Here is a 24,394-nt window from a genome sequence, read left to right as displayed (position 1 = left end):
ATGCCAGTGCTTTCGGAAGACTCAGGTAACTAATCTGCATGCTTTCAACAGACCAGTGACTGAAATCTTAAGAGTATGTGTTTCACACAGGAAATGAATTCAAATTGGAGTTAAATAAAGTAGAATTAAGATAGTTTAGCTAGATTTCTTAGCAATTACCTAAAAGCAGACAGGGAAGGTGGAGTATAAAAGGTGGAAATTAATACGGTTAATCAGATTTCAGGAAACACCTAGTTTCATAAGAATCCTAGAGCCCTTGAATATATGCTGGTAGACAGGCTCCTGTGGATAATTTTGGGCCTCTCAGTATAAACAGTGGCTTCTATGCATGCTTATTAAAGGTCAGCCCTTAAATCTCTTCTGCTTGCTGTGCCACTTCTGAAAATTTTCTGAATAGGTGTTGGTAAGCTTTGTTAATATTCTTCATTTTGACATAAAAACCAGTGATTCCATTGAAGGCTCTCTAACCAGCTTCTCCAGTATGCTACCGAGGGTGAAGTAGTATACACTAGTGATACTGAGTTCTAAAGCAGAAGTGAGTTTTGAGTGTTCCTGGATCCAAATACACTCTAAAGTTCACAGAGAGAATAGTAAAAGTAAATTTTAGCATACCCCTCTGTTTGTTTGTTTGTTTGTTTTTAATTGGCTTGGGGCGGGCAGGGTGGGTTGGTTGGTTTGTGGGGTTTTTTGTTGGGTTTTTGTTTGTTTTGCTGGTCATGGTCCATCAGGAAAAACCTAACGTTTGTCTGGCCCTGCGCACTGCAAAATTGTGATATTGATGATTTTAGCACTTTTTAGTAAACTAGCCACAGGCTTTGCTTCCATTGCAGTGGAAATGTACGCCAGTCCTTTCCTCCTCTGGTCAGACCTGACTTCTACACAGGTGCTTCAGAGGTAGAAAGGGCAGGATAGCATTTGTGAGCAAAGTTGCTCAGGAAGTAGAGCTGGTAGCTGTGCAACAAAGGAGTTAATTCAGTCATTTTGCGAGTCAGCTGTGGCATTCTAATAACTGAAAGTTTGTTAGAAACAAAGGGTAATTAATGTGAAGGGTGAAACTTCAAAACTAATGCCTTTAAAAATATATATTGCTTTGGTAGCTTTTGCCTTAATATGATATATGTTATATCTTAAGCTGTGTTTGCCACTTAAGAGAGTATTATAAAATGAGTGGAAGATAAGCACGAATTTCTCTGCAAACTTAATGATCACCAAGATGGTACCCAAGTAAATGTAGTTGATGTTAAGTCTGCAATAGAAGATCCTGTGAGACATGCTCTTTACAAAGCTTTTATTCTGCCTTGAATTTAAATTTAGGATTGCATGAAACTTTGGCCCTTTTGACATCTCAACTAAGACCTGATTCAAATCATAAAGAGGAGATGGGATTCCTTAGAGATGTCTTCAGTGAAAAGAGTCTCAGCTATCTGATGAAGGTAAAAGTTCATTTATGAATGTACATTTTTCTTACGGGTTACTTATTCTCTGTTCCTTTGATTGATCAATCGTTTACTTTGTCAAAGCTTTTCTTTTTTTTTTTTTTTGTAGCATTCTAGATTATGACGAAAGTATGTATTTATTTAAGCACATAGGAACATTCATTGGCAGTTAACATGTTTTGTTCAGAAAAAACATTTCTGCCTTGATTGCCAAAATGCAGATACAGTGCCCCATCACTAAAAAGCAGTGTGAGATGGCTTTGTTTTTTCCTTATACTGCTGAAGTCTTAACAGATTTTCTGTCTGTGAAACTAGCATGAGCAAAAAGAAAACTAAGACTCCTAAACAAAATAAAAATAACCCCAAGAGAGGTTATTCTTCTCACACATTATCTCAGGAAAATTATATTCCTTAAATATAAAAGTATTCCAGTGTAGGTATATTTAGGAAGTTTTGTATCTGTCTGTAGTAATACACCTGAATAATCTTTTTCAGATTCATGAAAAACTCCGTCATTATGAAAGACAGAGTCCAACTCCTGTTTTACACAGTGCAGCAGGATTAGTTGAAGATGTGAGTAAATATTCTTGTCTCCTTATTTTCCTATTATTTAAGTCTGCTTTTCTAACAAGTCAAAGCTTTGCAGTTGAGCTATATGTGTACATATTTCTCATCTTCCCAGCTGTTTTTGAATCTGTTGGCTAGTTTCACTCATGATTGAAGTGAAATCAATCGCTTCAGTTGAGGGGGAGAATCACTTCCCCTGACATGCTTCTCTTTACACAGCCTGGGATACGATTGGTTTTCTGGGCTGCAAGTGCACATTGCTGTCGCGTATCTGATTTTTCATCCACCGGTATCCCCAAGTCCTCCTCCACAGGGCTGCTTTCAATCAGTTCATCCCCCAGTCTGTTCACAGAGCAAAGATTTATCTTAGATTTGTTTGAAACGTGCTGCGTGCCTGAAGAAGTGAAATTTATGCTGCCTTTGACAGCTTTTTACAAGTGGCTTGTGCCTGTTTCTTTCCAAAGCGCAGCAAAGAGCTGCGGAAGGTTTGGGAGCTAGAATTCTTCCCTTTGCAAAGCCAGGAGACCCCACTGCCCCATCTTTACCGGCAGCATACGCCCGCTCCCCTTTTCCCACAAATTGCCTGCTGCCTCCATAAAAGTTTTGACACTGCTGCCTGTCAAGTCATACAAAATTACCATCTTCTAAACAGTGGTGGACAAGTTTTGTACAGGACCATACGACTTCCCTATCTAGAACCCTTTACAGGGAAAGGAAATCTCTCTTGCCTCAACCCCTTTTTCCCTTCCTCTTCCCTCCCCCGCTTATCTTTCCACCCACCCAGCCTAGTGCAGAAGTGCTTCCATTATTTCTCTGATTTTTTGTTTGGAAGACCTGAGACTCCAGAGGATATTTTGGTATCAAGGCTTCGCAGAGCAACAAGGAAACTTGTTCCACATTGATAATGCTACCCGGTTACAGAGAGGATTAAACTCCTTTGTCATAGTACAAGCACAAGAGTTTTGTTTCACATACCACTTACGGATTCTGAATTTAAAATTTCAGAAGTTGTTCCTGAAATTACATTGGTGGAATCACTGCCAATATAATTAAAATATATGTTTAGGGGCTAGGATCCTTATTTCTGATGAAGTCTTCCTGCACTATCTAATAAAAATAAGAGAGATGAAGAAGCTTTCATTTCTTTTAGGATTCGTGCACAGTTGATTTGGGTCGGTTTTGATCTGTGCACACTACTTTGAAGGATGATAGAAGTTAGCAAACACTCACCAGAAACACTCAGTTGCAAATGTATGATCTTGTTTGATGGAATCCCTTTTTATTTTGAGGCTGCTAATTTTTATTTTAAAGGTAATAGAAGAATTGCAGACCGCACCAGTGAATAATGAAGAGAAAGAGCTACTTCAGCTGTTGTCAACACCACATCTCAGGGTAAAAAAAAACTACACGCCAGAGACCTTAATGCAATTCCTTTGGAGAATACCAGTAGAACATTTTGTAATGGAAAAGTTACAGTGGAGGGTCCCTAAGAGAAAGGAAAACCTCCTACAATCTGTAGTTCTGTTCCACTGTGATTTCCTGTACAGGCTTTAGGATGCAAAGGGGATTGAGAAGACACAGCGTAGACCTTTCGTGCGTAATGCACCATGTTGCCTTCCCTCCCCTCCTTAATATTTTCTGAGGGAGCAGAAAAGAAAAGGATGCCATTTCTCAAGTTTTTGCTTTCTGTAGTCCACCTTCGTTCTGTAAGTTTCTTTAGGCTGAGCTTTGTTATTGCCTGGATTTACTTTAAATATCGACATATGCCAACATATAGTTTACATGATGGGTAAGATAATTGCTGAATCTCTTTGAGGGGATTTATGGTGAGGATGGGAAGCAGGAGGTTTAGGTTCGCTGAAGTAGCGGAAGCTGTAATATTACCCCATTACATTACTGTTTCTTATTTCCTTTATGCAGGCAATGCTTGTAGTACATGACACTGTAGCACAGAAGAACTTTGACCCAGTCCTTCCACCTCTACCTGATAACTTTGATGATGATTTTGATGAGGAATCAGTGAAAATTGTTCGGCTAGTGAAAAATAAAGAACCTCTGGTACATATAAATAACCCATCTCTAGTCATAAAACTCTGTAGTGCAAAAGCGTTATTGTGAGTATGGAGGAGATACTTGAAGATGTCGTCAAATAGTCTGCAAAAACTAGTAGTGTTCTTAAGCTAGTAAAATAACATAAAAAGAAAACTTTGGTAAATACACCTTCGCAATTTTGTGTGAGACGCTTTATGGACATGGGTTTGTAGTGCCAGTTAATGCAGGGAACACAATCTCTGAGGAAACGGTGTATATTGAAGCAATTAGGCTTATTAATAGTTCTTTTCATATTGTAGCTAACATTCAATGAATTAATACCTTTTTCATTTGCATGAAAGTCAGTAATGTATTGTAAGAGTATGTTTGATAGCTGTATGTAAACATTATATTGACAAGGTACTGATTTTATACAAATGGAAGGGGAAGAATTGATTTCCTAAGAAGATCAATTGCATCAGGGAAGAAATCTGCTAAAGTGCTTTTTGTATATGACAGTAGGTAGTAGAAGAGAACAGTGGCTTAATTCCTCATTAAAGCTTTATATTGCCGGGGGAGGGGGGGATCTAATTACTTGGCTTTCCTTGCTCTTGTATGTAAAAATGCTGGCTGTATTCTACACAGATTAAGAAGGCACATGGAGAAAGCTTCTTGTAAGAAATTCTGTTTTGCACACTTGAGTGACTTTGATTGCCACAATAATATAGGTAGTGTAAGCACTCGGCAAAGATGGCAGAAAGGAAGGTGTGTGCACCTTCCCACAGTCATATGACATGGTCACAGGCAAAAGTTGAATGATGAAAATTGTCAAGAGGGAAGACAAAATTTATAGAACAAATTAATTCCAGTTAAAAAGGACACATTAGTTTACATGTTATTTCACTGCTCACTGTATTCTAAGCAAATTTCTTATGATGGTTTCTTGGGGGGGGGGGGGCGGGGTATGTTTTATTTCAGGGAGCTACCATCAGAAGAGATGAGCATACAGGAGCTGTTATTGTAGCAAGGATCATGAGAGGTGGTGCAGCTGATCGCAGTGGTAAATTTCTGAAGAAAAGGAGATTTAGATTTGCATTTGTAAACTGCTTTAAAATTTCCAGAATTATGCACACACACGCGTGCGCGTACTGTACACACATACCTAGAGCGATAATCTCTAAGTCTGATGGTTATTCATTCTAAAACCAGTCCGTTGGAGACGTGTATTTAATATATGCATAGACTATTTTGTATTAAAAAAAAAGATGACAGCCTATTGAAATCTTAATAGGCAACTGTTAGATGTCAAGTCTGAACTAGCATGTAGACTCTCTGTGCAGTCAGTGAAGGGAGATGGATGCTGATGGAGAACAAATCCTTATGAGCTTAAGAATGGGATAGGTCATGCCTTTCTTCCCTGTTGACTATAAAGGGAGCCTACATATGGTAAGCTCACTTGATAACTGAATTTCAGGTGTCTAATGGCAGGAGAGACTTCTGCTTGTAGGCTGTCATTCAGCATGCATTCAGGATCTACAGGGTTAATTCGTACATGGTTTGACCTTCCCTTTTCTAGAAGGTGATCACCCAGATTTTATTAAATAGGCTGAATTGGCCTTATATGAGATTTATAGACTGCAAGGCTCATGCACTTTTTCTAATACACAAGTATTTTCTAATACACTTCTAATACACAAGTACTGCAATCCAAAAATTAATGAATTACTGTGATGAAAAAATATTAGCTAATTACAGCTTTCTTCTTGATAGTTATCATTCTTCAAATCAATGTAATCTAATAAATGTAATGTGAACTGACTGCTAGAGCATGCACCTAGCATTTCTGTATTTTGTCAGTAATCTATTAAATTAATTAGATACGTTTTTCTTTAAAATAGCCACTAGGAAAAATGCCAACAGAGATGGGAGAAGTAGGTCTAAGCTTTAGAAGAAAGAAAAGAAAAGAAAAGAATGGTTTTTACCTTTAATCTAGTATCTTGGTTTATTCAGTGTATCGTGGTGTTTTCCGTTTGTGGTACTGAGAAATTCTTTCATGTCAGTTAACAGTAGTTATATAACACAAGTACAGCATTTCTTGCTGAACTGGATAAACAAACCTAAAACTTGTTAGGGCCTCTTCATGGCTTGTTGAAGAAAAATAGTCCAGCATTCTTTCTGGGACTGTGTAGTGTTGATGTGTCAGTTGACGGCCATGTCATTCCTGCCTTTATAGTCAGCAACGTGTCTCCTGACTCCACAAGATTTGATCATCCCTATGCAACGATTCCAGTTTTGCATTCTTAATGCTTATCCAAATACAGTGATGGTGATTTTATAGAGTATCTTGCCACATGTTGTGTATCTCCACGCTGCTCTCCTATGAGACTGTGCTGCATTTAAACAAGTGCCATTTGGAATAAGGGTGGGAAACTTCAGAGCACATTGCCAACAGAGGTCACTTGCCTGTCATAGGAAATCCATTAAGCTGGGGGAGGGAGGAAAGGAGGTACATGCTATTGACTTAGGTCGGACATCAGAGGAGTGGTGCTTTCCAGTCTGTAGGCTTACTTTAATTTACTTACCATCTTTTCAGGTCTTGTCCATGTTGGAGATGAACTAAGAGAAGTCAATGGTATTACTGTGCTTCACAAACGACCGGAAGAAATAAGTCAGATTTTGGTCTGCACTGATTTTCATTTCAAGATGTTTTCTGTTGAGTGATCTAGTAATTGCAATCGATGATTAAATTTAACTATGAGTTTAAAATACATATAGAGCAAAAAGATGCAATCCCTGCTTGTCTTTGCATTAGGACATTTGTTTCTCACAGTGGATTAGTCTTCTCTTTTTGACTTCAGAAACTTCTGTGAACTGAATCGGTACCAAGTAAGATAAAAATAGAAAGTTACACATTGTTCTGTCAAGAACTTCTCTTTCATGCTTTGTTTATGACAAGCAAATTGCAAATTAAAAGTGAGTTCCTAGAAGATAAGCAGTTTATTCATAATATGATATGTTAGGAAGCTGAAGAAAGTCTATGCTGTGTGTCCAATAGAGCTGTCAGTCTGTTATTTGCCAGCAGATTCCTTGCAAAGTTAGCAAATTCTTGCTTCAAGCTTCTTTAATGCCCACGAATCTTTGTAACTCTTTCTAAACCTCCACATCTGTGGTCAGCCTGCTGTGTTGCAGAAAATGTCATAGCTCTCATGCTTATTCATGTCTGACTCCCCTCTTGTGGCTTGGTTCCCCCTTGTCTTGGTGTGGAGTAGAGTTAGGGACACAGTAACAAGAATACCAACACTAGGAGACCGAAGTATCTGCCATTGGTTCCATCACCTAATTTAAATTTAGATCAAAATAATCCTGACTAAGGAGAATGACTGCTTTTAAATGGGAGGGGGGTGGGGGGCAGGGAGGGAGGCAGGTCAAAATCATATTTTGAAATACTGTGTAAAGTTTTATTTGTGGGGACCCTGGGATGCTATTCTTCTGTCCCATTTTAAATGCCTGCAACATAATAGTTTTCTATTCACAGTTTATTTTTTGAGGAAGAGCTACAAATGTTTGTCCAAGCTGATTGTCCGTGTTTCCTTTTTAATCTGTGAAGAATCGCAGGCTTCTCTAGGACACCGTTCATCTCATCCAAAATAAGGCATCTAAAATAGAACAGATAAACCTATTGTAGGTTTCCAAAGCACCTAGAAGTGCTTTTTTTTTTTTTTAACTATAACTAATAATTGATATTTACTAGCAAAGATTTTTAGAGTGAAAGTAGATGTTTGTTTTGTAGATGTTTACCTTTCACCCTAGTGAGTTAGCCACTGTGTGGGAAAATACAGCAATATTTTTCAAAGCAGCACTTTAAAATGGTTAGTCTGCAAATCTTAAGTTAGTGTCGTACTAAAAGCCATAGAAGTATTTAATGCCCTGTGAACTGTAATCCAGAAATTCATGAAGTTGTTAAAAGCAAATGAAAGAATTGTAATGCAGGTTTTAATATGTTCTAGCCAGGTAGTTACTGTGGATGTCTCCAGGGGGAAGACACTGTTGTGGAGGATTCATGGAACATCATGATAGTCTCTGTAATGAAGTTAAATAGCATATTAGTTTGGCGTATTAAAGTTCTGAGAAGCAGAGACAGACGCTAGCTCCTAAACTGGAATTTGCGTAGTCTGCATTGTGTCCTTGTCCTGCTTTCAAAGTAAAAAGCATTTCTGTCTTTCTCAGGCTCAGTCTCAGGGATCAATAACGTTAAAAATAATTCCAGCCATCAAAGAAGAAGATCGTCTAAAAGACAGCAAGGTACGCAACTTAGTGAACTACTGAAGCACGTGTTTTCATATTTACGCAATGGTGGCCTCTCTGTAAATGCAAGATTCCTGCTGTTTCAGTGAGGAGTGTCACAGACCCATAATTGAACTAAAAAGATAGTAGAGCGGTTTCTTGTTGTAAAATGCAGTGGTGCCCTTTTAATCAGTAGAACTACTTAGATGACTTCTCTTTTTCATCATCTTGGCACATGTTCTTTCATAGCATTTCTGAAATCTAACCTCTTGTTTTTGTTCATGTAATTAAAATTGGAGTTCCTGCCAGTCTCCTCTTACCATGACAGCTGCTATCTGTCCATTGTCTCTGGGCATTTTGCCACTTGCTTGAGTCAAAACAGACCTATGTGCAAACAGAGCTGCATTCATCATTTGACCCCCATTAGCCCACTGCAAATATCAACACGTCTCTCAGAGTGCTTCATTTGCCCCCGTTGATCAGCAATGACTTACCTCTATCTCTGCTTCCCTGCTCTCAGTTGCCAAATTTTTCCTTGAAGCCCCACAAATCACTTTCAAAAGTGATGTGTTTAAATAGTGGTAAGATACAAATCCAAAGTTGAATAGTAGATTTTGATGGATTAGAAGAACATTTTATGGACAGTCTTTATAATCAGGCAACTTTGCCATAAATCCTGTTTTACTGTTTTCTCCCTCTCCTTCATTTTTTTTCTTTGTTACACTTTGTACTGACGTAGACTGCGTTTCTGGGGACTTCGAGTTTCGTGTTCCACAATGTCTATATTTAATGACTGTGTATGTGCTTGAAAGATAGTTTATTTTTCTGCCGAAGTAAGTCAAAATACAGATGCAGCTTACTAGGTTTCAGTATTTTTGAGTACTGTAAGGCATAAAGGAGAGATGAAATGTATATATAGTGAGCAGTGTAAGCATTGGGGAAGCCTTTTAAAGGTAGTCTGAAATTCCAAATAGGACAAGAAGAAAGGATGTGTTACTTTCTTTTAAAGGTGTTCATGAGGGCGCTTTTCTGCTACAATCCCAAAGAAGACAGAGCGATTCCCTGCCAGGAGGCTGGGCTGCCATTTAAGAGACGACACATCCTAGAAGTTGTAAGCCAAGATGATCCCACATGGTGGCAAGCAAAGCGTGTTGGAGATACAAACCTCAGAGCAGGCTTGATCCCCTCAAAACAGTTCCAAGAAAGGTTTGTCAATGAAGATTACAGAATTTTTTTCACACATACAGCATCACACTGATTTTATGATACTTTTTTTCACAGTAAATGAAGGGCAGAGATCATACCAGATGCTTAGAGGAAAGTGTTGAAAAGCTTCATCTTCTTGAATTATATAATAAAGTTCCTAGCTTTCCTTGGCTAGTTTGCCATTGACTTATGTTTTGTAGCATGAGGACAGAAACACTTGCTAAACAAACATGTATGAAATTAAATGTGGAATATCAGTTTCTTGACCTCTCTTGGCTTATGGAGACACTGGATTTCAGACTTGTACTTCCATAGTATAAGAGGAAATGCTGATTTATTGTAACAATTTTGAATTTATGCATGTAGTAGTAGTAGTAAAAAAAGCATACCTGATCTCTCTTCTGGCTTCTAAGACAGTATTTAGCTTGGATCTGGATACTTTCTAGAACTTGAAGTTTCTCTCTTTTTACAGCAAGATATCTGTATATTCTAAAGCAAAAATATCCCTCAAGTCTTGTATTTACAGTACAAAAGTCTTATGTTTAAGAAGGAATCTGATTTAGGCCACTGGTTTCATTGTGTGATTCTTGAAGTACTGGATGTGTCATCTTTGGATTGTAGGTGTTACAAAGGTGAGGTATCTACGAATTAAGCAGGTCTGATTCTATCGCTGGCCTCTTAAGATTTTCATAAGGTTTCTAATAAAGGACTTTGTTCCACTGTATGAATGCTCCTTGGAAATACTAGGCAGACTGCCTGAACAGCTGCCTCTCTCTGTGTGCATGCATATGTATCAACAGATGCTGCTGCACTGCAGTCTGCTTTTTTTCAGATGTAAACTACATTTCAATGTATGCAAGGATATAGAAATTGCCTCGCTGATTGTTAAACCCCGAGTGACTCTGTAAATGCCTGAGCATTTTCTTTAGTCTGTTACAAACGTTGGTCTGTTGAAAAAAAAAAAAAACCAAACACTTGGGAAGAAAGTATAGTTTCCTTTACCAACAGTGAGAGGTTTCTTGGGGGTTGGATTTTTGTTTGCTTTGTTTGGTTTTTTTGGTATTGGGTTTTTGGGGTGGCAGAGGTGGGTTTTTTTGAGCAAATTGAAGACCTGGAGATAGGGAATTGAGCTCTGGTTCATGATTTTAACACTTCAGATAATCTCACTTGATACCCTGTTCTTACGTTTTCACACAAGCTTGGTTTGTTTACTAGTAAATAGCAGAGAATTCCAAACTGATCTGGAAGGCAATAGATAATTTCTGAGTATGCATAGCTGTAGTGGTCATTTTGAACAAAGGTTATCTACTGTTGAGTTCTCTTTGAGGTTGTTAGTTTTAGGATTGTGGCAGACAGGAATTCTGTCCATCCTTTGTAAAAATGGCAAATAGATGTTGGATTCTCAGCAGGAATGGAATGGAATAGAATAGAATGGAATAGTTGTTTTCTTACTCTTTCAAAAAAGATTGGGTGGGGAAAAGGAAATAGAAAAAAAATGACATTGATAAAAGTAACATGCTATTGATTTCTGTGCTCAGATGTATGAAAGCCTAAAATGTTTTAGAATCTTCTCTCTGTCACTTACCAGTAGCAATCTGGGACCATCATAGTTTTAAAGAAAAAATCTTTTAAAATGTTGAATCAGAGACGTTTTATATTTTTCAAGGAAAAGCACTATTTCGTTCTTTATTTTCAATGCTATACGTATAACATGCTATAAATTCTTTATAATTCTGAGCTTACATGGCTAAAGTACAGTTATTTTCTATTTAGACGATTGACTTACAGAAGGACAATCGGCACTCTGCAGAATCCCAGAACTGTGAAGAAACCATTATGTAAGTCTGTTCTGTTCCTTCAGCAATGTCTTAGTTGATACCAACTTCTCAGTATTTCTCTGTTACTTCAGTAATGATGTGTTTGAATATATTTTGTGTGATCTGTCATTGATTGATTTGCATGGATACAAGCTGCCACGCGAGAGGATATGGGTTTGAGCTTTATCTAGTGTTGCTGGTGCCTAGTGTTTTCAAAAAAACACGGCTGTCCATCTCATCCTACTTTCAAGAACATGAGGCCTTACATATTGTTTGCATGCTTTAAAATTTGCTAGTGTTCACATTTTTTCTGTGATGTGAAACTTGAGAGCTGCAAAAGTAACCCAATGCACACTTCTTGAAATTCTTACATAAGCGCATGAAATTACTCTAAGCTCGTATGAAAAGAAACTGTAGCTTTAAGGAGGATAAAAATCATTAGAGCTGGCAATACCATCTGCATTTCAGGCTTAGCATTACAGAGCTGCTCTTAACTAGACTTTAAAGTGATTCTTGTTTACAGCTCTGAAGCCTCTGTCAGTGAATTATTCACACAAAAACTGCTACTTGTGATGAAATTGCTAGTCAGTGATGACAGGCAGAAGACATTCTGTATTATACCAGAAATTAATGTTCCTGTTGCTCTTGGGTACTTCAGCACAGCTATTATTGATGTGTGGGGCAGCCCTGTGACTGTGTGAAGCTAGACATTGTGCTAGGAGTGCCGCCCTATGTAGACTAGTAATCTGGAAATTGTCCATCTTCAGTGATATAAGTGAACGTCTGGCCTGTGGTGCATGGCACAGCTCACGAAGAGATACAGGTATGGAGATACAGGCACTCTTATGCTACAAAGAGGAGGGAGGATGCTTAACCAAATTATAAAATAGCATTACTGATTTAAATGAACCTTTTCCAAATTAGTTTTGTTACATTCAGTGTTAGGAGGCATGTAATGAGGATTGCTACTTAGACTTTGTGTCAGACGTTCTCACAACAATTAAGCTGATAACTAGTTATACTACTAAATTTTAGCCAAAACGTCTTTAATCAGTTGGTAAGGGTACATTACTGCATTTTTCTTTTTAAGATAGAAAAGTCTGTTAAGCGTATCAGACCAGAATAACTTTCCTTTCCGTTCCCTCTAATTTTACTCAATCATTTGCCAGTCTTTTAATATCATACCAACTTTGCCTTTCATGCTAACTACAGATGATCAGTCTTCTGATAAAGGTAGGTACTCTCCTAACTCACAGGCTGTCTGAATATAAACAACCAATGCATTTTCTAAAATACCTGCTAAGCCCTCAGGAAAAGGGCATAGTAGATCTAGCTTGTTCCTACAGCAGTGTCTTATTTAAGTTGTTATTTAATTTAATTTGGATTGGTTACTTAGGTAATGATAACTTCCAAATTTACTCCCTGATTCAAGAGATTTGTGTCTTCTGATGTGCATTTACATGTTCTGTAGGTTTCAGAATAAGATTGATAGAGCTGCAAATTAAATGCAGTCTTTATAGCTGGTATTTTTTTTTCTAAATAATGAAATATTTGGGTTTAACATTTTAGTGCACCTGCATCAATCCAAATTTATTTTTCTTCACTGTTCATTTGGACTGTTTTCTTTGTTATTTTCATTATGAGCCACTGCGTCATTATGAGCAACTGTGGTGGGCTCACGCAGTTTATACGTCCCTATCACACACCTTTCCAAATATCAGGTATTTTCGGTTTAGTTATGCATGCTGTGATTTTTATTTTTCACATTACACTTGCTTCTTGAGAATAATATTCCAAGTATTGGTATTCCATCAACTTTGGTGAAAGTACTAATCATAATTAGCTCACCGTGACTGGTATACCCTGTTGAAGTGCGAGTGTGAAACTAGAGCCTACCTGCAACAACAGAAGATAGCTATGGATAGGCGTATGTTGCTACTAGTATCTTCTGTTAATGTAGGCATAAGTACACATTTGCATTACTTGATTACATATCTGCATGCAACTATTCATTAAAAACCAAAGCTCTTTCTCTGGATTGGCACATTTTATTAAAGGTTTAAGCTGTATATATTTTTGCCTATGGGTGGTCTTGTCCCAGAACCATACACCACCTCCTTCAAATGAGTAGAGTTCTGTAGATATTGCAGGGCATAGGTGCCTAAATTTTAACAAGTCAGGTAGCCCTCTTTCAGGAAGTATGAGAACTCGGTATTTATTTTAGGATTGCAGTATAGTGTTTTGCAGCTAAGTATCTTGGTTTTATTTTGAATACTTTTAGGGGCCTTCGGGGTGGTCATAGTTTGAGGAGGCATAGGTTGGCTTTTTTAACATAAATTTGCATATTGTTTTAGATATATGCATGTGACAAAAGCATCAAATCTTTACCTTTTTAATAATGATGATTTAGCTTAGTCAAAATGAAGGTGTTTAGAGCTCGTATTTCAGTCAACTCCAATTCCCTTTTTTCAAGCCCAAATGATATTGAAATGTCAGGAAAGGCAATATTCTTACACAATACTCACTTATAAAGTCATACATTTAAAAAAAAGAGCTCTGTATTTGTGGAGTCTTCCCCACCCCCCCACCCGCCCACCCAGGTCTGAATATTATACTTTCAGCAGCAGCACTGATCAAATGTAATGAATGCTGAAGAGCATAAATTCTGTGAACCATAAATACCGAGATGTAAAATTCTCTTGTGCAATATCGACATCAAGAATTTGTTTAAATGTAAACCACTAGGCAAGGCACATCATTTTTTGTATCATTAATATTTGTGTTAGAACTAAGTGTGTGCATATAATGCAGGATATAAAACTTCTCCTTCCCTCACCAGTAAGCCGGACTTGTATCGCAAGCACTGTTTAAGGTATTTCCCTCCTCCCCTCTCACTTTCCTCTCCCCTGTGCCCTCACCTACCCCATCCCACCCCCCGGCTTTTTAATTTACAGAGGACTGTGACTGCGAAGGATATTTCAATGGACAGTACATAGGTGAGAAACCAAAATCTGTTTCCTAACATCCTTCCCCCCGCAACAAACACACACCCTCAAAAAACACCATGAAAAGAAGAAAGACTAGCTTATTTACCTTAGAATTAATTTTCCCTATATTCATAAACTAGATTATCTCTGTGTAGAGGCATAATTGGACTTTGGCATAGCCAACACTTGGCAATTCAAGGTGATATGAGGGGTTTTTAGTATAGATTGGGTGCTTGGTTTCTTCCCTGATACACAAATTTTTCATCTATAAGATTAGCATATGTGCACTGATTTGATTATTAAAAAAAATTGTGAGAGTAACTCATTCAAAGACAGAGTAACTTCTAGCTGAACAAGCTTGAAAGTTGAGGGAAGTGGAGACATGGTTTAATATATCTTTTGTTTTCTTCTACAGCTGGCTTACGCAGGAGCTTTAGATTGAGTCGTAAAGAGAAGGAGAACAATCTGAGTGAAGGCAAGCAAGCAGAGCAGGCAGACACAGCAGAGTTCCTAACATACGAAGAAGTCACAAAATATCAGCATCATCCTGGTGAACAGCAGAGGCTGGTAGTTTTGATTGGTAAGATACACAATCGGTTCAAAATTTTTCACTTATCTCCTTCTTCCCTTATCACCTGCACTCCAAGAGGCTTCCTTTAGGTGTTTGGTGTTGGTTTTTGTGGTTCTTGTGGGGTTTTTGAAAGGCTTTTCTGGTTTTGGTCAGAAGTTGTTTTCTTCTTTTAAATGACATTTAAAAAATAAACCAAAAAAAAACCCCAACCCACCCCTTCTCAAAATAATGATGCAGGACCATTTCTCATTTTTGTGATTAGCTTTGCATTGGTTCTCACTCAAACATGTGCATACTTATGTTGTCAGAGCAATTGATGGAAAGATAGATGTTAGAATTACCTAACAAACAAAATTTTGCATGCAATTTTAATTCAGTGTGCTTAATAGCTTTGTGTTAGGCGAGTTTCCCAGAATGTCACAGAAACCAAGGGTATCTCATATAACTGACTGCTAAGATTACACATTTTCTGACTTAGTGACTGACAAATGCTTGTCCAACAGCTGTTCAAAGAATTCAGTTTGTTCCTGATGATGTTCTTCAAAGGGGAATGTGGTGGGTCGTGAAGTCTCTCATGTACAGGTTTCTTCGAGCATGCTCCTGTATCTTATTATTTGTGTGAAATTGGTATTATTTACTCTCTGCAGTATGTCATTCCACACACAAATCTGTTAGTCATTTCTATTTTATTAGGTTGTTTGGGGGCCAAATTAAGTGAGCTCAAGCAGAAGGTTGTGTCAGAGAACCCACAGGAGTATGGTGTTGCAGTTCCACGTGAGTAAAATTTACTGATTTTTGTGCATCGCTACTTTATTCTATAAATGCTGTCTAATAGTGTAGTACTAGCTGCATTGATGAATGGTAATTTGTGTTCTGACTATTGATTATATGCATATTTCAGAAGTACTTCAAATTATTTTTCTCATTTAATATACTGTGTTTGCCCTTAATAGCTGAATAGATCACTGCATAACTTGGCACATATACACTTTGGCATTCTGTCAACTCAGCTGATTAAAAGAATGAGAAACTGAGTTCAGGAAGAAAAAATAAGATTGTAAATTGCAAAAAGAACTAGTGTGAAAAAACAGTATCTTAAGATTCAGCCAAAACATTATGTGGGTTTAAAAGAGGATGATTTTTCTTCAGAGTATCATACCAGCCAAAGTTTAAAATAAATTAAATATATTAATAAATTAAAAAGTAGACAGCAATAAACCAAGTCAAAATTTTTACAAGACTTTAAATTGCTGATTAGTATATCTAGGCTGCTCAAACAAGCCAGTCACAGTGGTAGAGAAATTAGTGATTCTGCTGCATGGGTTTGTGGCTGGAGTTATACTGAAAATTTTTTCAGGATTATTAAAAAAAAAAAAAAAGGCCAAAAAAAAAAATCCATCAATATTTGGATTTCCCAACAAGCTGATTTTGCAAACCAAAAAATTAACATTGAGGGCACTGTTTATATGCTATTTAAGACTTTCAATAAAACTCTGTCAGGCAGGCATTAAATTAGTTAGCAGTCGAACTCATGGGTAATTTTTACTTGAATTTAAACATGTACACAAAAAAATAGCAGACCACTTCTGTGGCCAGGCATACATTTGTAAAATGATCACCAAAGTTTCTCCCACAGTAATAACAATTATTAAAAGAAATTACGACATCAAAGGTAAGGGTACACACATGATTACGTAAGTTTTACAGTAGCATGGGAAAACAGCCAGGGATATTCTTTAAATTCAGAGACAACGTAATAGGACTTGTATTTCTTATTTTTAATTTTCAAAGAAAATGAGAGTCCAGTTCTCCGAACAGTTAAGAGATACTGTTTTCTGTAAGATACACTCTGCTGCTTCTACCAGGTGTAAGAAGTGTGCCTTCTAGTTTTTGTGTTAGTTATAGCACACTTGGGGGAAAAAGCAACTTCAGTTTTGGTCTTAGAATTTTTGAGATTAAAACAAAATTATGATGTTTGATTTATATTTTATATTATTATTTAAGTTGCCAGTGTTTAACTATCTTGTTTGAGGTCATGAAAACATGACTGGAACTAAACAAGAAAATATAGTTGTTTGCAAAGGCTGATATGTTTCCTGTGTCTTGCTTCCATTCTCTTCCAGATACAACCAGGTCAAAGAAAAGTCATGAGAAAGAGGGAGTAGAATACAATTTTGTCTCTAAGCAATCATTTGAGACAGATGTGCAGGAAAACAAGTAAGTTAATTTTAAAATACTGGCGTAATTGTATTTTAAAAACATTGCTAGTTAAATCTTACATCATATGAATACCAAAATCAGGTGTAAAGTTGGACGAGCTGTATTAGAAGGGTTCAGCTTTCCAAATGAAAAGCTCTTCATTCAGTCTGGACTGTTAGCATGAACTCAGAAATTTAGTGAGAAGCAATTTAGAAAAAACATAGGACCAGTAGGAGGATCGTAAGTTAGTACGTTAAGTTAAGGCTCCGTATCGCAAGTAGTACGATTGGCCAGAATTTAATCTAGTAAAAGTAACAGATAGTTAGTTGGGCCTACTTATTCTACATTTAATATGATGGGTAACAAATTTTATTCACTTTAAAGTGTGTCATAGGCAGAATCCATGGATGTAAAGGACTTTCTGTAAGATTGTGTTTCCTGAAAGTACGGATTTTCGGCTGGTCTCCTAGAAGGTGAAAGAATTGGAGTCCATTTCCTTGCCAGCTTTGCTCTACTTTCTGTGAAAAGCATCCTGTTTCTTCTGTCAGGCTTGCACATCAGTCAGATGAATTAATGCACTTTTTTCCTTATTTGTTGGTAGTGCTGATTAGCTATTAGTGACATGTGAAGATGACTATTGCTACTAAGCAACCAGAAGGGGGGAAAAAAAAATCAGAAAGAAGAAACCCTTCCCTCCCTCCTCCCCTACCCCATTTGACTACTGTGACTTCAGGAAACAGTCAGCAAATGTTGCAAGTTAAATACTCTTTGTGGATGGCATTTAAAACTGTATTGATTTTTTTAGATTTGTGGAACATGGAGAATACAAAGAAAATCTGTATGGTACAAGTCTTGAGGCAATCCGGTCTGTGATAGCCAAAAAGAAGGTTTGTTTGGTAGATGTGGTACCTGAGGTAAGTTCCGCAGCTTATTTTAAAAGAAAGCAAGTATTTCTTATTAGGCTGCCAGCATAAGTAACTGATGTTTATACCATTTGTGGCTACTTGCTCTGCAAAGAACAATGATGCCCTCAGAACTTACATTTCTAACAGGTGGTCTGACCACTAGCTAAGAGGAACAGGGCTCTTTAGAAAGCAGTGCAGTGTTTACAGTTCCTAGATGTCTAGTTGATATATCCTAGATGACACTTTACCAGTTCTCACTGTGGGATTTCTCCCTTGCTGTGGGAGAAATGTGCATCACTGTCCTAGCCTGTTCAAGTCTTAGAGAGAATACTTAGAGCATGGATGGGTTTTTCATTCTTGTTCGTCCCTTTTGCCTCTGAAGTGTTGCTAGTGGTGTAACCAATGCCAGTATGCTCTCAGTCCCACTGTGCTGGGAGTTAATCTTTGAAATTTTGATTCAGATTTTGTAACTGGGCTAGGAAAAGACTTGTAATACTACCTCAGATGAATTCCAGGTTTAAAATTTCCAGTGTTTGGCCTCTTAAGCAAAGCAAATTGTAACTTGCCTGTCAAGTCAATTTTTTTTTTTTTGTACTTTGCTCAGTATCTTTTGCCAGATCCTTGTTCCTGGTATCGCAAGGCATAGCAAGGCAGGTCTGCAGTTGAAACATGTTCCAGGAAGCTCAGGTATTCTTGTAAGCTAGCCGGGGCACTGACATTAACCTTTTTTTCTGAGGAGCAAAAGGTTACCATGGTCAGATGTATAGTACACAGGACTATATAGTCCTGTGTACTATACATCTGTATAGTATACTAGTGAAACTGTTGAATGCAGCTCGAGTACATTGTTGACACATAGTACACCAAAAAAATTTTTTAAATGGTGTAACAAAAGACATCTGTTTGCAGGCGGTAAAGCACTTGAGGACTCCTGAGTTTAAGCCTTATGTTATCTTTGTGAAGCCTCTCATTCCAGAAAAGAAAAAATGTGTCCTAAAATCTCCCATGTCAGAAGAAATCTCAGCCCCCCTTGTAAGTATTCTAATGTTAATCTCTTCTTATTAGATGTGAAAGAAGTATTTGGGCTAGCATTTCTATGATATGGAAGAGTTCCCCTTCCATGACAGTGAGAGTCAGAATGGGGCACTAAGTGGGTCCTGTGCACATACAGCCTTTCAGCTGGAACTTTAGAATGAGATCTTTGACTTCCTTAAAACTTGACTATGTAAGTAACGTGCACTTTGCTTCATCTTGCATGTAGATCTGTGTACATCAGTCAAGGCTGCAGCACAGGAAGCTGCTACTGAACTCAGATAAACTAATAATCATTTTACATTTCTGAGCAGTCCCATGAAATGGTAAGGGTAGCCACCTAGTCCTGATACCTCCAGAGTGACATCCACCCAGGCTGTTAGTGCATGGACACACAAAATGCAGCATGTGGATGTCTTGCAAGGATCAAACCTAGTCCAACTGCAAACTGGTGACACGTAAATGTGAACAGTAATACTGAGAGTGCCGTAACGTCATTACGTTGGGTGACCTGAGCTTGAATTCATACCTAACAGAACTTAGTTCACTGGGTAAGTTTTCATGTAAGCCCTTAAAATTATTGAACTTGGGCACAGTGGGTCCAGCAGTCCTTTTCAACTTTTGAGGAGTATGAATTTCAGGTGTTAGGTTAGGCAGTGACTCTAACTTCATAACATGCAGCGTCACCATCTTATGTCCCTCCTGTAACATGTTTTTTCCACCTCCCTATCACCTCTTGAATTCTTGAAACAGCCTTCCAAATTTCAGCTGTACCATACCCCTCCTTGATCTCAACTGTAATATCTTACATTACATAACCTTTCCTAATGGTAGCAGCTCATTTCATTTCCTTTCAAAGTAATGACTAATTACTTTAAAGTGCTAATATTCTTTAAAATGCTAGTAATTAAAAAGATATGCAGTAAATTTCATACCATCTTCTCATGTTGATCAGCAGGATGAAGAACAGCAGGAAATTATTAATTCAGCAGCATTCATTGAAGAGCAGTATGGCCATTTAATTGACACTGTACTGGTGAAAGAAGATCTCCAGAGTGCATGTAATCAGCTGAAAACTGTGTTAGAAAAACTAAACAAGGATTCATTTTGGGTGCCAGTCAGCTGGGTTAGGTCATAGCTTGTTATCATCTGTTTAAGGGAAATATTGTATAAAAATGTAAATACATGGATTAGAAAAGGGAAATATGTCACATTAACTTCAACATTGCTGGTCTATCTAGAAGGTAATGCGTAAAGACTGTATGAGGAAAAACTAGAAGTCAGCTTCTGACAAAATCTCAAATAGCATAGCTGTCATTTAAGAGTGAAGACTCAGACTAAACAGATCAGTAAAAGACTGGAGTGACTTTTAGACTGTAAATAGTACATTTTGTACAGTTAAGTTTCACAGAGGGTCCCACACTTCCAAAGCATTTAAGTAGTGTTAAGACACAAATCAGCTGGAATTTTCATCCTTTGGCCACAAATTTTGTGGCTAGAGCTAAGGCATCTGAACAAGCTACATTTCAGGAACCAGTCTGCCTACAGAAGAAGCAGAATGATTGAGATGATCCTGGGAGGGATGTCCTTTGGAGAATGCTTACACCCTTGCCAGTTACTCAAACGTTCAACTGGCTGACAGGGCAGCAAAACATGTTTCCCTTCACTCAGGATCCTTTCCAATGATGGAGTAGGCCAGTTGTAGATGTTTCAGTGGCTGAGAGATGGGGTTTTTCCTTAACATTTATCCCACATGTCCCAATGCTTCCACATTGCCTTGCACAGGTATGGTCAGTCTGCTCATTCATAGCTTATGCCCACTCCCCCAGTCTCTCTCTGCTGATGCAGGACAAGTGTTGAACACACCCATGTGACTAGACAGTTCATAAACCAGAGGCATTTTTTAGTCCACATTAACATAACTGCACATGATTTAAAACAGGACTTAAGGAGCATATTTTCTACAAGACAGCTTTGCAAATGCTACTGGATGGGATACCACCTTGACATCAACATAGTAGCTCTGAAAAGGGTGCTAAAAGGAACAGGCTGAAGTACCAAGTAGCCGAGCTACAGGTCCAAATCATCATCCTTCCAGCATTTCCAACTACCTTTGTTCCAAGTTGGGTAAAGGCTTCCAGAGCATCTAACTAGCTACATCAAGTCCTGAAGAAGAAACATTAACTGTTAGAGGACTTTGTATATATTTCAGGAGATTTTAATATGTGGTATCTTTGGATGGGTGTTAGTAAGAAATGGCAGAGAAATGATTTTTGAAAGCACCTACGCTTTATAATGATTTTGAAAAAATTGAGTAGTGTACAGGTGCATGTTAGCTGAAACTAGTTCCTATTTTCCATTACCTGCTGGGGTCTAATATTTCCTGGGTACTGTGCCCTTTAAGACGACCTTTTGGTGCACCATTCTCATTCCTTGCGTCTTAACAGTGTGATGTTATTCTTGTTCCACTGCATTTAGCAAAACTAATACCACAGCATATTAAAGGCATGTTTCTTATACACCAGTGTCAGTGATTCTACATTAATTCTAGCCCAGAAAGTTATGTGGGACAGTTGCCCATATCCATCTTCTCCAAATGTGTACCCTGGCAACTTTCATGTACTGTCCTGCCTATAGGCATTGAGGTTCCCATTCCTACAAGAATAAGCACTTTTCACAGATATGTGCTCTGGCTTGTCAGAGCAGATACGCTGACAAACTGGTAACCTCAGGAAAGGTACAAGGACTCCTTCACATACAGGTGGTGCATCAGCTCTGCCTTTTAGCTCTCTGCAATCTTGTCCCAGTACAGTCACCAAAAGTAATGTGGCTTATGAGAGACACATTGCCAAGTGATATATCTTTAGCCTATGAAAAACAGTGTAATATTTTTAAAACTATTTAAGTAACAGCATTTCAAACAAAGTTAGTTCTTTCATGAAAATATGAAATGGGCACATTGATCTCACCATAGATCTACATTGCAGATTACAAGCAGGTTTTTATACTCTGCAAGACATACAGATTTAATTTAAAGAAAACTAGGTAAGAAAGATACTAAGGGTAAGAAGCAAAGTTGCTATCTAACACTTTCCACAGAAGAAAACAGCTGCACAAAGAACAGCTTTGCAGAGAACAAGCTAGAGTAGTTCCAAAGTGAGGCTGAAGTATATACACCTTGCCTTCAGCCATGTTGTGGTAGCACTCCTGATAAATCACTAGTGGTACTCGGGACAGCATTCCCACCAATATAAGTTAACTTAAGATGAATCATCAAAACATGCGTCTTTAAAACAAGGACAATTTTTCTGACATAACTTGATAATGGGATTGGCAATAGACAGCCTCATCCTAGTGAAAAGTCTTCCATAACCAGCACATTTTATATTAAACTCGGTTTTAGCCCTGCAATTGCTGAATCTGGGCAGGAACAAGCGTTTGCAGAGAGACCCATTGACTGCAAAAACGGTCCACAGTGTAAGCCAGCCCAAAGTGATGACTCCGTTTCACCACTGATAACTCGGCACAAAGTATTCAAGAGCAGCAAGGGCTAACCTACAGTGTACTGCGCAGCAAGTTTTTTTTTTTTTCCCCTGCCAAATGTTAATAGATATGCCTCTTCACTACAACCCTAAAATTAGGAAGAATCGTAGAATCATTTAGGTTGGAAAAGACCTTTAAGATAATCCAGCCCAACCATTAACCTAGCACTGCCAAGTCCACTAAACCATGTCCTTAAGCATCATGTCTACACAATCTTTTAAACACCTCCAGGGATGGTGATGCAACCACTTGCCCAGGCAGCCTGTTCCAGTGCTTGACAACCCTTTCGGTCAAGATATTTTTCCTAATGCGCAATCTAAACCTCCCCTGGCACAACTTGAGGCCATTTCCTCTTGTCCTATTCCTTGTTACTTGGGAGTCCAACACCCACCTCACTACACTCTCCTTTTGTAGTAGAGCGTAATTGTAGAGAGCGATAAGGTCTCCTCTCAGTCTCCTTTTCTGCAGGCTAAGCAACCCCAGTTCCCTCAGCTGGAGTTGGCCAGTTAACATCCTTAACATGTACAGCAAAGACGAGAGCATGATGCAAATCAAATAAACTGATATTGTGACCTGCAACTGTTATTATATCGAGCCTCGTGCCCCACGTTGGGCGCCAAAAAGGACTGTCATGGTTTAGCCCCAGCCAGCAACTAAGCACCACGCAGCTGCTCACTCACTCCCCCCCCCGCAGTGGGACAGGGGAGAGAATTAGGAAAAAAAAACCTCTTGGGTTGAGATAAACACAGTTTAATAGGACAGAAAGAAAGAAGGAAACAACAATGATAATACCAACAAAGGAATGTACAAGAACAAGTGATGCCCAATACAGCGATTGCTCACCACGCAGTGATCGACAGCCCGTCCCCGAGCAGCGATTTCCACCCCCCGGCCAACTCCAGTTTATGTACTGGGCATGACATCAGATGATAGGGAATATCTCTTTGGCCAGTCTGGGTCAGCTGTCCCGACTGTGTCCCCTCCCAGCTCCCCATGCACCCCCAGCCTGCTCGCTGGCCAGCCAGCACAAGAAGCTGGACTGTCCTTGACTGCTCAGCAACAACCCAAAACATCAGCACATTATCAACAGTTTCTCATCCCAAGTCCAAAACACTGTCTCACACTAGCTTCTGTGAAGAAAACCAGCTCTATCCTGGCTGAAACCAGGACAAATGTCTTTATCAATGATCTGGACCAGGGGATGGAGTGCACCCTCAGTAAGTTTGCAGGCAACACCAAGTTGGGTGGGAGTGTTGATATGCTTGAGGGCAGGAGGGCTCTGCAGAGGGATCTGGACAGGCTGCGTCAATGGCGTCTCACACTAGCTTCTGTGAAGAAAACCAGCTCTATCCTGGCTGAAACCAGGACAACATTAAACAGAACTGGCCCCAATACTGAGCCCTGGGGAACACCACTGGTGACTGGCTTCCAACTGGATTTAACTCCATTCACTACAACTCTTTGGGCTCAGCCATCCAGCCAGTTTTTAACCCAGCAAAGAGTACACCTGCCCAAGCCATAAGCAGCCCGTTTCTCCAGGAGAATGCTATTGGAAGGAGTGTCAAAGGCTTTATACTAAAGTCTAGGTAGACAAAATCCACAGCCTTTCCCTCAACCTTGTCATAAAAGGAGATCAGGTTGGTCAAGCAGGACCTGCCTTTCATAAACCCATGCTGATTGGGCCTGATCACCTGGTTGTCCCAGCAACTCAACTTACTATCTGGGGACATGTAGTAATTTCAACTGCTTAAAGCCATCTGAAATAGGGAAACAATGTCACTGCTCAGGGTGACTCCTGTTAGCTACATTTAAGGGA

At 38.7% G+C, this 24,394-nt stretch overlaps 1 protein-coding gene across 1 annotated transcript; it reads left to right on the top strand.

The window, feature by feature from the left end:
* MPP3 (MAGUK p55 scaffold protein 3) lies at window positions 1-20,173 on the top strand (the record flags this gene model as incomplete). The annotated part of the gene is made up of 18 exons (XM_082010764.1): window positions 1-25; window positions 1,315-1,433; window positions 1,932-2,009; window positions 3,315-3,395; window positions 3,924-4,061; window positions 5,013-5,094; window positions 6,628-6,713; window positions 8,262-8,336; window positions 9,328-9,524; window positions 11,298-11,362; window positions 12,554-12,574; window positions 14,296-14,337; window positions 14,744-14,908; window positions 15,593-15,673; window positions 17,023-17,116; window positions 17,904-18,012; window positions 18,913-19,035; window positions 19,994-20,173. The coding sequence occupies 18 exons, from the start codon at window positions 1-3 to the stop codon at window positions 20,171-20,173; spliced, it is 1,761 nt and encodes a 586-aa protein (XP_081866890.1).
* Between the last annotated feature and the right edge of the window lie 4,221 nt (window positions 20,174-24,394).

Source organism: Phaethon aethereus (genome assembly GCF_964289735.1).
Source record: "Phaethon aethereus genome assembly, chromosome: 25".
Taxonomy (NCBI): domain Eukaryota; kingdom Metazoa; phylum Chordata; class Aves; order Phaethontiformes; family Phaethontidae; genus Phaethon; species Phaethon aethereus.
This window is presented reverse-complemented; position numbering and strand designations above follow the sequence as displayed.